This window comes from Maylandia zebra, linkage group LG13, assembly GCF_041146795.1.
Source record: "Maylandia zebra isolate NMK-2024a linkage group LG13, Mzebra_GT3a, whole genome shotgun sequence".
In the NCBI taxonomy this organism is placed as follows: domain Eukaryota; kingdom Metazoa; phylum Chordata; class Actinopteri; order Cichliformes; family Cichlidae; genus Maylandia; species Maylandia zebra.
In genome coordinates this window covers 12,258,309-12,272,269 of record NC_135179.1, presented here as the reverse complement: position 1 = coordinate 12,272,269, position 13,961 = coordinate 12,258,309, and the positions used below count along the sequence as shown (strand labels likewise).

General features: G+C 40.9%; 1 protein-coding gene across 1 annotated transcript in view; it reads right to left on the bottom strand.

Moving 5' to 3' along the window:
* Positions 1 to 13,961, bottom strand: part of pcnx2 (pecanex 2) — a 38,703-nt gene that overhangs the window by 8,057 nt on the left and 16,685 nt on the right. The window contains exons 19-33 of the mRNA XM_004551445.2: positions 13,827 to 13,936; positions 13,393 to 13,501; positions 12,847 to 12,939; positions 12,588 to 12,738; positions 11,365 to 11,506; positions 9,431 to 9,608; positions 8,773 to 8,881; positions 8,557 to 8,686; positions 7,207 to 7,265; positions 6,861 to 7,076; positions 6,529 to 6,782; positions 4,371 to 4,604; positions 3,890 to 3,993; positions 1,997 to 2,141; positions 1,653 to 1,883 (exon numbers count right to left, since the gene is read on the bottom strand). Coding sequence (XP_004551502.1) covers positions 1,653 to 1,883; positions 1,997 to 2,141; positions 3,890 to 3,993; positions 4,371 to 4,604; positions 6,529 to 6,782; positions 6,861 to 7,076; positions 7,207 to 7,265; positions 8,557 to 8,686; positions 8,773 to 8,881; positions 9,431 to 9,608; positions 11,365 to 11,506; positions 12,588 to 12,738; positions 12,847 to 12,939; positions 13,393 to 13,501; positions 13,827 to 13,936 — 2,265 coding nt within the window. The remainder of the gene's footprint in view (positions 1 to 1,652; positions 1,884 to 1,996; positions 2,142 to 3,889; positions 3,994 to 4,370; positions 4,605 to 6,528; positions 6,783 to 6,860; positions 7,077 to 7,206; positions 7,266 to 8,556; positions 8,687 to 8,772; positions 8,882 to 9,430; positions 9,609 to 11,364; positions 11,507 to 12,587; positions 12,739 to 12,846; positions 12,940 to 13,392; positions 13,502 to 13,826; positions 13,937 to 13,961) is intronic.

Here is a 13,961-nt window from a genome sequence, read left to right as displayed (position 1 = left end):
TCTTGTTTGTTTTATACAAAAAGCAATGTGTGAATATGACAATGCTGTGGCCTTATAATTAGCATGTTTTAAGGTGCTTGTGTGAGGATTTTGTAACATTTGGGCAGCCTTGGGCCTTAGGGTCATGGGAATGAACTGTTCCTTTGTAATCATCATCTTATTTTAAGTGGTGTAAACTTTCAAATTGACCTATTATACTGATTTCTAACTCCATGTCAACCAGCCTCTGGAATAATTCTGGATATGTGACCACTCTTCTTGGCAGAATTTGTAGACTTCATTTACATTGGTTAGTTTCTTGGCACAGGACCTTCTTTGAAGTGTAGTCCACAATTTTTTAATATGGTTGAGGGCAGGGCTGTGGGAAGATTAATGTTAGCTTGTTTTATCAGTTCCAAAATGAGTTTTGATTTGCATTTGGGATATTTGTCCTGTTGGGACAACAAATTGTGTCCAAGTTTCAGTCATCCAGCTGTTGACATGAGATGATATAAAAATTGCAACAAAACAGCCCTAGACCGTGATGCTACCACCACCATGCTTGGCAGCTGGTACAGTGTTCTTGGGTTTGAAAGCTTCCCCTTTACTCCTCCAAACGTATCCCTTGTCGTTGTGGCCAAATAGCAGAATTTCTCTCTAACCATAAAACATTTTGTCAGAACATATTTGGCTTGTCCATGTGGACAGCTGTAAATTTCAGTTAATCATGAAGGTGCTGATTTTGGAGCAGGAGTTGGTCGGTGCCCTCAATTTACATGCAGTTTAGTGACAAGTTTGAGCCTCGGTGGTTCTTAGGATTTGCCTGAAATTCACGTTTTCTCTCATCTGAGGGTGACAGATTGGGTCTTCTTCAAGATCTTGGTAAAATAGTGATACCTGTACTTGTACAGTCTTGGAATCTGGAGACCTTCCCAACTTGTGTAAATCTACAATTCTCCTTCTTCACTGAGTTCCTTGGACTTCCCATTTTTTCTGAGTATTGGTCAATCCAGTGAGTGTTGTTGAACAAATCCTTTTTATGCTGGCAAAGAGAAACTAAGATATGTAGTCAACCATGATCACCAACGTGAAGTTAATAAGCTTTGGCCTAGTCGAGTTAAACGACGCTGAAGAACTTTTAACGCCACTGATTAAAATATTTAACTGAGTGTTTGCATATATTTGAGCCTTTATATATACTTTTGACCCTGTGTGGATTAGAGAAAATCCAAAATAAATTCATACTTCCAAATCTTGTTTTTTTTTAAGTCATTAAAGAAGTATGCTGTACAATCATTCCACCCTGGAAAAAAACAGCTCAAAGAAATCATTAAAAGCCCAGAAATACCATGAGATGATGAGTGTATGTTATCCAGATGTGCGCATTTTCAAAAGTCTGTTTGACATCCTGAAGGGAAAGCAGCAACTCCAGAATCAAAAGGAGTTTGAACAGAAGAAATTCAAATTTGCGTGATTTATTTACACTAAGATTAAAAAGCAAAAAAAGCCACGATTATGTTCTATCATACATTTGGAAAAGTGATAGTGTTGGTTTGTTTATTGTCAAACCTTTGAGACCAACCTTCTCCTCATAGGTAGGCAGGATGCTGTCACACTGTGCACACAGCATTTAGCTGTTTAGTCATTCAGCCAGAAAATTAAACGTATTTTACCTTGATGACCTTGAAGCTGAGGTGGCGTTTGTACAGCATGATGATCTTGTACTCGTCCGTGCCATCATCAATCATGTGTCTCAGAGTGAGCAGCGTGTCACGGCTTGACAGCACAGCCTTACGCCAAGCGGGATCGCTCTCGTGGCAGATTACGAGGTTGCTGCGGTAGTTTGTGATGGCTTCGTACAGGATAGACGCCTCCTCGGTCTCTTCCAGACAGGTAAAGTGATCCTGCAAAAGCAGGAAGGTCATCATGAAGTGTTGAAGGAAATGTTTTCTCTATAAGGTGTATTTCCAGTACAGTTTGAGACTAAAGGTTGAAAAGCTACATGCTCTCGCTTTACCTGATGCAATTTGAGGCTCATTCTGACTGCAGGAGCCACCACCTTCTGGAGGAGGTCGAGATCAGTGAAAACCCACTCATCCTTAGTGGCGATGCGGAAGTCGCCTTTAAACAGGGTGTTGAAACCGTACAGAAATGATTCAAGACTTTAAAGAGGAAGGGAGGGATTTGAGGGGGGGGATAAAGGAAACACAAAGATAGAGAAATAAAGGATGGATTATAATAACATATTTTAGATTAGATTACAAGACATAATAACACTGCAGAGTCAGAGGTATGTTTGAATGACGGGGATGTTTAAAGATTTATCCACTGGCTCCCCCTTCTGGCGTTTCTGTTTAGCACCGGGTAATATGTACAACATGAGACAGACGTTCCAATAATTTGTGCATGTAATCTCAAATGCAACAGAAACATTTTTACTGTGTTTTAAGATCAATTTACCATAAGCATTTAATTTCATTGGTTTCCATTCATTTTATTTTAATGGAACAAGTTTATCTACTGCCAAAGTGCACAAAGGAGAGGAAGCAGACTGAAGAGGTCGACACTCTAACAACACACAGGGTTTTAAAATTAGATTCAGATTCAGATAACTTTATCAGTCCCGAAAGGGCAACTTGTTTGCAACTTACCCACAAAACCTACATATATGGTCAAACACACAATCTATAGTATATACACATTGTCAAGGTAGAGATCAGCAAAGAATGAGGTCAAAGCAAAACAGATTCTTAAAGAATAAATAAATGTATTAAAAATAAATAAATAGACAAAGAAGAACAAATGCCTAAAAATGAACAGTCACGGAAAAAACTCATCTAAATGATCCCTGCAAGTAATCTAATAGCTGAGGGAATGAATGATTTCACCTCCTAAGACCCGAACTCTTTCATGGCATGCATTTTATATTTTTCTTTGCTATTTGGGTTGATTAGGACCTGATGAATGTGAAAGCAAAGAATTACCAGATTGTTTTTTTACCTAATTTTTGTTTTTGAGAAAAATGAGATCCACATATGAGGACATTTGTTTCAAATTTTGATAGAACAGTGGCAGTATAATGTCCTCGTAAGTGGATATCAGGCCCTTGTAGAGAAAAATTAAGTATTGTGGTCTAGACATCCCAAAATGTGATGTCCACATATGTGGACACCAGGTCCTAGGAGGTTAAAGTATTTGTTAACAATTACCACAACATCACTGTTGACGGTGCTTTTCCAGTGTCCTAAAACACCCTTCAGCTAAAGAAATGACACATAGTAGCAAATAAACCAACTAAAAATTCATAATATTCCCATAGAAAAGTCACACCTGAATAGATTTTAAACACAGTCAAACATTTCTACATGTTTACAACTGAAGCACATTAAGCAGTTGTAACCGTCTTACTGTTACATGACGGCACCTCTGCCTTTCTTGTGTAACTTCAGCTAATGGAGGCACAAATAAACACTTTGCTCACACCGAGTTCTATGAAAGACTAATGGGCTACCAAATATTTGCTCAAAGTGATGAGCATAAGCCTATGCTGTATAAAGACCTTAATAATATTTCCACACAGCTCACTTCACAGAGGGATTTGCAGGCCAGCCAAACCAGTCACGCACTCTAATATTTCACTGGACTGCCTTCAGCTTTGATAGCCTATAACTGTCACAGCATTTATTTCTGACCACAGTTGGATTTATTTATTTATTTAGTCAAATTCTTTCATTGATGATGGGAGAGTCAGACTGCTGCATGAAGTCTTCTCTGCCAGCTGAAACATATTGATTAATGCAGTAATTATGCAACAGAGGGCTTTTATGTGTTCGCTTTGTTAAATCCAGGTGGTGACCATTTTTGTGGCCAGGCAGTGTATGTGTGCTGTTTTTGAGTCAGACAGGCTTACCTGTTGGACATGTTGTGTGACGCAGTGCCAAGGGATCTCCTCCCCAGGACGGAGAGAGCATAAGACAGAGTGACCAGAGGAGAGTCTTCATCGCTGTCCACAGGCTGGATATAAGCACAAACACACGGATGAAGGCAATGGCATATGGGCCAGAGATAAAAGTAAGTACAGATTCAAGCATTATGAGTGCTATATGGCAATTTGCAGCAGTTTATTTTCACTGTGCAACTCTTGCTTTCTTTCTTACTCATGTCAGATTTCTAAACAAGTAAAAGCAGAATGACAATAAACAAAATTCCTTAAAGGAGACGTAAAACATTACTGTTTCCAGCTTCTCAAATCTGAAATATATTCTAGTTTTTCTTCTTCTTTCAGCATTTTAAGCATTTGGGCTCGTGACTATAACCACATTAAGTTGCAGCAGAGTGTAAACTGAAACTCGCAAGACGATGTTTAATAGAACAGTGTTAAAGGGACGTACCGTCTCCATTTTCCCAGCACAGTGCTGGATCCACTCCAGGTAAACGTTGCAGAAGCTGGCACGCGTCACCCCCTGCAGGCAATGCACATAGTCCTCATCGATCTTCACGCTAAAGACCTGAGGGTCGCGCTCAATGTGGTGCCACTTGGTGTAGGACTGCAGCGCCTCCTGAATGGTGGCATCCTTGAGCCATGTAGACAGTTTGGGAGAGTGGACCAAGTAGTAGATGATACTCTGAAAAGGAGATTGAGAAAGAATGGGTCAGTAAGTAAAAACTTAATACTCACTCAAAAGGAAGACGTGCTCTTGTACGTACTGCATTGCTTAGGATGTCTAGAGTCCTTTATTGCCATGCTGCTATTTGTAATGGTGATTAATGCATAAGATGCTAATTAATTTGTCATTTAAACTGCTTAACCTTTGTGCAGGCAACTCTTTAAGAGCCTTTTGAGACGAGCTGAATGTTCAATTTTCAGCCTGCCTCTGAAGTGAGGCTGACTGAATGCATCAGGGGTGAATGCATTATTAAACCGTGCAGGGTTCCCTTTAATAGCAGAGATTAATTTGAATTTATTTGACATGACAAAATCTGATCTTAAGTGGAAAGCAAATTCCCACGTAAGAACAGTGGTTTCTCTGGGGTCAGTCACATGTTGCTGTCAGCGAGCAGAGCCTTTTTGTCCATCATCAGTGTCTAACCTCACAAATATGCTTCTGGAAGAAGCATATTTGTGGGCCTGATCTCTGATAACAACGAGACGGCCTACCTGAAGGAGATTAGGAATCTGGAGAACTGGTGCCAGAGGAACAACCTCCTTCTAAACGTCAGTAAGACAAAGGAGCTGATAGTGGACTTCAGCACTAAGCAGGAGAGGAACTACCAGACCCCCGTCATCAACGAGTGCCCAGTGGAGAGAGTGGACAGCTTCAAATACCTCGGAGTTCACATCACGCAGGACCTGTCATGGTCCTGTCACATCAACACCGTGGTGAAAAAGGCCCGACAGCGTCTCTACCACCTCAGACGCTTGAGAGACTTCCAACTGCCCTCCAAGGTGCTCAGGAACTTTTACTCGTGCACCATAGAGAGCATCCTGGCGGGAAACATCTTAACCTGGTTCGGGAACAGCACCATGCAGGACAGACGAGCTCTACAGAGGGTTGTGCGGTCAGCTGAGCGCACCATCCGCTCCGAGCTCCCTGACCTGCACTCAATCTACAGCAGGCGGTGCTGGACCAAGGCCAGGAAGATCGTGAAGGACCTCAGCCATCCCAACAATGGACTGTTCTCTCTGCTGAGGTCAGGAAAGCGATTCCGCTCCCTGAAGACCAACACAGAGAGACTGAGGAGGAGCTTCTTCCCGCAGGCGATACGGTCTCTCAATCACACCACCACACAGTACTGACCCACACATATAGTTCTTACACACACACTGGACTTTCTGGACTTTGGTTTTGCACAACACTGGTCACTATATTCTTCATTTCCGGTTAATACTTGTACAGCTGCTGTTATTGTGTATATATTTATTTATATTTAGATTTCTTCATACATTCTTATATAGTTCTATATTGTGTATTGTGTATTTTGTTGTACAGTTATTTTATTTTCAACTTTAATTTATATATTTATCTTTATCTTATTCTTCCCAGTTAAATTTACCCTTCATTCTAATTTGTGTTGTACAGTTATTTCATTTTAACCTTAATTTATATTTTATTCCTTCCTAGTTAAATTTACCCTTTTTAATTTTTCATATTTATTTCCTATCTTATTCATAGCCTTTTCCTTTTTTTGTTTTCTTTAGGTCACGAGCAGTTGTCCAAGCATTTCACTACATATCGTACTGTGTATGACTGTGTACGTGACAAATAAAATTTGAATTTGAATTTGAAGAATGTTCAAAAATTCCCATAAACACACTCCGAAATCTTGTGGAAAGCCTTCTCAGAAGAGTTGAAGCTGTTTCAGCTGCAAAGAGCGGGCCAACACCATATTAAACCCTTTGGATTAAGAACAGGATGTCATTCAAGTTCGTGTGCGTGTGAATGCAAGCGAGCAAACACTTTTTTAGCAATATAGTTTGAAATGTTTTGATGCCCTGTAAACGCACATACTCTGTGAATCTGGAAGCTTCAGGTTGGAGTGTAAATGTACCTTCAGGTAGTAGGTGATGAGCAGCTTTCGAAGATCGTACACTTGCAGCATGGTGGCAGCATTGTTCTCACTGATGCTGTAACCCTCCAGCAGGTACTTGGTGGCCATCACTTCCCAAGCCAGCCAGCGCAGGTTGAAAGCAGCGTTGCATGACAGCATGTGAGGCAAGTGGCCCGGCTCACAGCAGCAGCATGCGTCATCTTCCTCCACGCCCTCTGTGATGGCCTCCACCTCGCGCTGCTGACAGTACGTCCCTGGGATAGAGACATGGAGTCATAAGTAAAGCAATAAGATACCTTTGCCATGGACGCGATGGGATGCTTGTACTTTACCTCTGAACTCTAAACCCCTCAGCTGGAAGGTGACCAAACCATTGCCAATCTCTATGAGGTGGACCAGGGCGTTGAGGTAGTCAGAAGCCAGGATGAAACAGTCCCCAGCGCTATAGTTGCCCCATCGGCCCAGCATGAGGTCACCACAAAGCGAATGCTGCAGTGATCGAGTCAGGTACTCATAAAAGATGGAGTTTAGGTTGTTATCGTCGCAACCTGCAAAAGAAGAGCCAGAAAAACAGATCAAATGTGCTTGCTGCCTTATCTGATACTAAAATACAAGATGCTCTTTGTGTTGGGGGAATGAAATAAATTAAACTGATTTGATAGTCCAGTTAAAGCTCACCTGTCTCCTTGTCCACCTGGGACACCAGCCTGCTGTTGGAGTTATCAATACGTTTTGTGCTGCAAGGAACACACAAAGAAGCATATCTGTGCAACACTGACCAAATGTTTTTCCTGTATGTGCTTATACATCAGGTTAAAAGCTGATAAAATATATCATGCAATCCCGTATGAAGTGTCTCACTATAAAACTACTGTATGCTTTTATTTCACTTTATTCCTGCTCTGCTGTGACTGTTCTGCTATACTTTCTGTGTCATGTTGCATTGCTGCTCATCTGAGCTTCACTGTGACAACTTGAGCAAACACTTCCTATTTCAACTGACTCCAGCTGAGGTGATGCTGTCAGTGATTTCAAGGTTTCAGGTCTAACACTGACAGTGTCACCTAAATATAGTCGTGGGGTAAGCTTGCACATGAAAGCTCTGGGAGTATTTCTGGCGTGCTCTCAGGGTGCTGAATGCGTGCAGTCTCTCACATCAATAAGTAAGAGGGAACAAAGACACTTTATTGTGTAAGCAGCTAAGTGTGAGACAGAAGGGGAGCTCAGTTCAAAAGACAAAGATTGATTGCTTCTTCAGTAAATAAAAAAACAGATGTGCAAATTACAAACTGGAGAAGGAAGTCACGACTCAGTATTTATCCTACCACGTAAGCCCATTTAACCACGTAAAAGCCTAATCAAAGACAACTTCTACATGAGCTATAGGGCCTGGATACCTTGTAGTCACTGAGTTGATCATGTGCTCCTCTATATATCAAAGTATTGTGGAGTCAAATGTGAGGCCATGTGCTGTAGCGTTCCAAAGTGAAATGCTGTGGGGGCACTTTAACAGAGTGGGCCAAAATTCCTCCACAGCAACGTGAAAGACTGACAAAGTCATACAGAAAATACCTCAAGTTATTGCTGCTAAAGGTGGTACTATAAGCTACTGAACCCTGAGGTACAATAAGCTTTTCAAAAAAATTGCATAGACATGTGAAAAATTGTTTTTTCACAACTGCAAATCATTTTTTTAACACAGCTGGGTATTGTAGTTTTTAATTAAAATGACTCTAACTGATGAGGACTATTTTTAGCCACATTTGCAGCTGGACTGTGCAATTCAAACGTGTAAAAAAAAGGACCATGCAACAGAATACAAGTCTACCTCATTAGTTTGTTTTAATTAGAAACGACAGCTCTGCAGCACAGAGGAAAAAAAGGCTATTTTAGTAAAAGCTAAACATATTATTTATTTTCATGAGCTACACTAATAATGACCTGTTCTTTAATTTTCAAGAATTCCTTAATCTGGACCATTTGAGAGACTGACGGCACATTCACTTAATTTCCTCATCAGGCCCTTACTTGTAGTTTCTCTCCCAGAACTTAATGGGCCTCGGATAAGAGGAAATGAAGATGGCACTGCCCAGGAAGGGGGCGAGTGGAGTGTAGAAAACTGTGGTGAGCAGAGTCTGGAGCAGCAGCATGGCTGAGTCTAGACGCACACACACGCCAGTCAAGGAAAGAAAAAACAGGCACTGATACACTTTCACACACTTGCAGGTCTTAGAGAAAGGATACGAGGCACAGCAAATGGCTGAGCAAAGGCATGAAAAGCGCTGCCCCAGGCGATCTGCCAGGGAGCGATGTAAACCAGGATGAAATGGAGTTTCAGCAGCAGCTCGCGCATCTGGACAGAAAGGGAAGCACACAGTCAATCCTCTGAGAGCCGCACAGTAGCGACAGCCTTATTTAACTGCCTAGCTTCATATACGCTCTAATTATTCTGCAAGGTTCACGACAGGCACATATTAACAGAACACAAAAGGGAAGTCTGTTGAAGGTTTCATATTTCAGTCACACTTTCTTTGGTTTCTGTCAATGGCTGCACATAAAAACACACAAAAACACACCTTTCAATCGCAAATAAAAACATGTTTTTGTTGCTCTCAATCAGCTTGAAGTTACTATTTTTATTATATTTTTGAGAATCACTTTCAAAAGGTTTGTCAGCAGATTTAATTTTGATTATTGTATTTTCTCAGACTTTACCAGAGCATGTAAATTAGCAGTTAGCATTCAAGTCTCAGCTGTTGTGTATAACAGTTTCTTTGTGACCTTGTTTCTGCTTATCACAAATGTGTGCTTATTTCTATACCCACTAAGTATTGTATACGTGTAAGATAACCTCCTGCATTCTCTCATGTGGTCCTCCAGAAATCATCGGTGGCTCTTTTACCTTGTGGAACACAATGGACATGATGAAGAAGTCCAGCAGGAAGCTCTCAGAGGCACGTGGACAATCGAAGTGAAAGAAAATGAGTGTAAAGAGCAGAGTGAGAAACTGGAAGCTGGGGTTGCAGAAGGATGAGCGCAGGAGTTTCAGTCCAGCGACTGTCGTCAGGAGAACATCACAGCTGAAGAAAGCACAAACAAGGGCACAAAAAAACGATTAAATCCCCCTCCTTAATGGGCTCTGTACTATCTTTTCATTATCTAAGTGGATAAGCAGTCGCACCAAGCTGACTGTAAATTTTACCAGTTAACCCAGGACGTCACATAAAAGGATTGATGTTGGCAGAATCTGATCAATCAAAGATCTACCGTATAAATAAAGTAAATGCTGAACCTTGGCCATCTTTGCTCCAAGGATAGGGTTAACCCTTTGTATACTCCTTCGTCAAGTGTCAAGATGCAAGAGCATCTTCTTAAAAATGTTTGCTTTTACCTTCAGTGAGATATTGTGTGGCGATGGCTATCGTTTACGAACACTATTTAAGGCTGTGATGAAGTGTGAAGATAAATAACTTCTGTAGGTCTCATAGTGGACATCATGTTCAAAGAGTGCCGTGGTCCTTAGTAACTCTTAAAACCACAGAAAGCAGAAGCTCCATCATCAGTGCTTGTAGTCAGGGACTGGGTGGTGTTGGTGTGATGCTGTTGTTCCATGATGAGTGTGTCTCAGAAAAATGTGATGCTTGAAAACAGAATGGAGGAAACCTGATCAATGCATTTCAGCATGTTGACCCGGATGAAGGGCACAGGTCAAAATGCTGTTCTTTATACAAGTGACGCTGGAGACGTGACTTCTTTAGGCATTTGTTTTTCTCTATGCACCTTGGAATTAGGTGAAGTTAAGCTAGAAGCTTCCATTCTGTTCACAAGCCAAAATGGTGAATGTGTAAGTTAACAGAGTTTTCACTGTTACAGCTATATCGTTAAGATGTTGTTTTGACCTTGTCCTTTCAATTTGGACTGTAAATTAATTCTCATACAGCAATAAAATTCCTATAAAACTGTTTGCAGCCAACAGGGGAAAAAAATCAAGTTCCATCTAAGAATCTAGATTTATAATTGCAGCTCATCACGGAAACATAAAGGCATCAGACACTAAAACTTTAGACCCGCCTACTATCCCAAGGGGTCTCCCACGAAAGTTGATGTGATTTTTCAGAGAATTAATTGGTCAGTAGGAGGTTAGGTTCGGAGCATAAGTTACCATGGCAATATACCATGGTCAGTAAGAAGTGAACCACCACCTTTGTAGTCCAGCAAACCCAGGGTTAACCCTGAAGTTACCTGGTTAAGATGAAATCTTAACCTTCCCAGTGCATACTTCTGGATCCGGTCTATAATTGTAATAAAAACACATTCGGCACATCCACTGAATAAACCAACTACTACTACTGCAAGTATCATCACATTTTGTAGAGTCACAATTGAGAATTATTAGATTAGCTTCAATAACATCAGTGTTAGTCATTCATTGTTTTATAGCTGCTACTTGGTCTCCTATCTGCAATTTTAATTAGGTGGAATTGTCAAACAAATATTATTTGTTGCCAGTTTTCAAATTCCACTGGACTTTTAATAAGTAAAAGGAAAATTATTATTATATTATATTATTATATTATTATTATATTTGAAAAATCTGCAGCCGACTGTCTGCCTGTTCTGCAAAGCCATGTTTTGAACCGGTCACAATAATACACATGCATTCAGTGACTCCTAAAAGCTGTGCTCTTTTCTAAACAGCAACTTGGTGAATGCCTGCGTGTGACCTCTGTAAACTGTAGCTACAAAAACATAGGTTACACTAGAAAATAATGATAATTAAAATCCAGAATGTGGAATCTTAAATGTGATGCTGTATGTTTTCTGTGGTCCACTTACTGGATTCCCAGCTTCTTGCGGTGACTGAGAGCAAAGCCATCATTAGTGAGCGCGCTCAGCACAATGGCGGGGTACACCACGTATTTCTCAAAGCACAGCAGTCCCACGTACAGGCGCTCAAACCACATAAGCACCGCGTCCTCTGCAACACATGACAAAATTGAAAAACCCATGAACGGAGCAGAAATCACAAGATTCCAGAGCACAGTTAGCGGGGACACATTTTAAGTTTAGAGTCTGACCCGCTGGTGGCGCTACAGCAAAATCCATCCACCCCGGCTCATTTCACAAAAACATAACGGCAAAGCAATACAGCAGTTATGTAGATGTTTCAGTGTGGGCTAACCAACAGACACAGCCATACTTTAGGTTTCACCACCATCGTGAAAAATCAGCGTGACTGTGTATAAGCAGGCAGGGTGTAGCAGTGCAGACCATTTCATTTATTCCCTCCATAAATTCAATTCAATTAATTCATATAGTGCCAAATCATAACAACAGTTGCCTCAAGGAGCCATCATTTAAAACCCATGTATAGCAAACGATATGACATAGTACTGGATCTGTTATTTCTCTTGTAAACACAAACTACTGACTGAAAATAAAGAATAAAAAACACGAAACAATACCAAAAAGCTACCTTTGTCTTCTTTCTTATTCAGCAGAGGTCATCACAGCGAGTAGCTCCATGTTTGATATGGCAGAGTTTTTTACACCCGTCTCAAAAATATTCTAAAAAGTGTCATCTGCTTTTGATTTTTAAACAAAGTTTCTTTTTTTTCCTTTCCTTTTGGCCTGCTCAAGCCATGCCTGGACTTGCACCACCTTACTTATCTGAGCTAATTGTGTATAGACCAGCAGGCCCTCTTCACTCTCCCAATGCTGATATACTTCCCTAAAGTGCTCTTATCTCCAGAGTGGCTTCCCATTACATGATTCTTTTTGAAGAGACTGAAAACCTGCCTTTATTTAATTCATTACAAGCCTTTACTCTTGGGCCCATCAGATTTCCACTTAGCTAATGTTTTTTAATGTGGTTGTGATATTATTTTAGCGGTATATTTATCCCATGTACTTGCATTAATTAGGTAGCGGGACCATGCTGCACACAGTGATTGTGCACTTTTATAACCGAGTGACTGATTGCTGTTACGCTAACTGTATGGTTTTGCTATTTGCACGCACATACTTCATTATTAACTACATGCAGTAGGGATACTGACCTCTGGGTTCAAACTGGTAGTACTCCTTGGTCTTGAGGACTGGGTGGGAGATCCACAACCAAGGGTGATGCTTCCTGAGCTGGGGGATCAGGTAGTGGGTTACAAACCCCACAGTCCCCGCCAGAGCATACAGCACTATGGTCACAAAGGGCTGCACACATGGGTATATAATAAAAGAGACATAAGATGAAATTATTGTGCCAGAAGTAAAGATCAAATGTAGAAGGCAGTGTAAAAAGCAGAAAACAAGTTGAGCCACCTTGAGAGACAGAAACACGGTACTCGCGGTGATGGCGAAGGTTAGGATGTAGGCAACGGAGCACACAATGATGTCCGACAGCAGAATTTCTTTCTGCAGAGCACAAAAGTGAGGGACAGCTGCAGTCATTCATAATCCACATGAAAACGCATATCCAGCTCATTTAGGTGTGCGATTATTCCTGACTATCTGCGCTGAGCCGCCAGTTTTTGGAGATCAAAGGCACAGGAGCACGGGAAGAGTTAAGCTTTAGAATCTCCATTAATGCTGTAAAAGGCGACGGGAGGTTTGCGTTCTCTGATGCATAATTCCCTTTAATCACACATAGTGATTGCCAGCAAACACTGATTCATCATCTCACCTTTATGCAGTTTATGCCTGCTCACGCTGTATAAATTCAGAGATGCACAGAGATAATGAGGATTGATTTTCTGATAATTATTATCCCAGATTAACCTGAGCTAACAGGGACAGGCCTGTAATCCTGGGGCTGATAATAACCTGAACCTCACCATCTTCCACTAATATGAAGATAAATATTGTTACCATGGAATTCTGCAGTTTCTCAGGTAGAGGATCTTTGATGTTTGTATCATCCTCTTCCTCTTCGTCACTCTCCACAAGCGCAGGCATTATCTTTGACTTGATTAGAGATCTGAGAATAAGTATTTTACACGTTTAGATTAGTAATGACCGATGATAATAGGCAGCTAATAATAACAGAATTTATTTATGAAGCTTTTTAACAGCTTCAAATAAAACTTCTGAAGAATACAAATAAAGTGAGTCAGTGACAGTTTTTTAAATAGTATAAGTAGTATCAGCATGTTTCATCGGAGTTATCAACCATCTGCTTCCAGTTCCTTGTGTCAATGATTTCAGCTTTTTCAGCTTTTTTTAAATAAAGAACAAGAGGCTGCTCGCAAGCAAACACACACCCACGCACACACACACACACACACACATCGCATGATACTTACAGAAGTACAGAAGGGTCACTGCTTTGTCGGCTGAGGTGATAGGAAAGCACCACTAAAAGGCCACAAAAACCAGAGAACAGGGCTGGGGTGTGCTGCTCATCCCATGGTTCCTATAAACACCAACAAACACACACA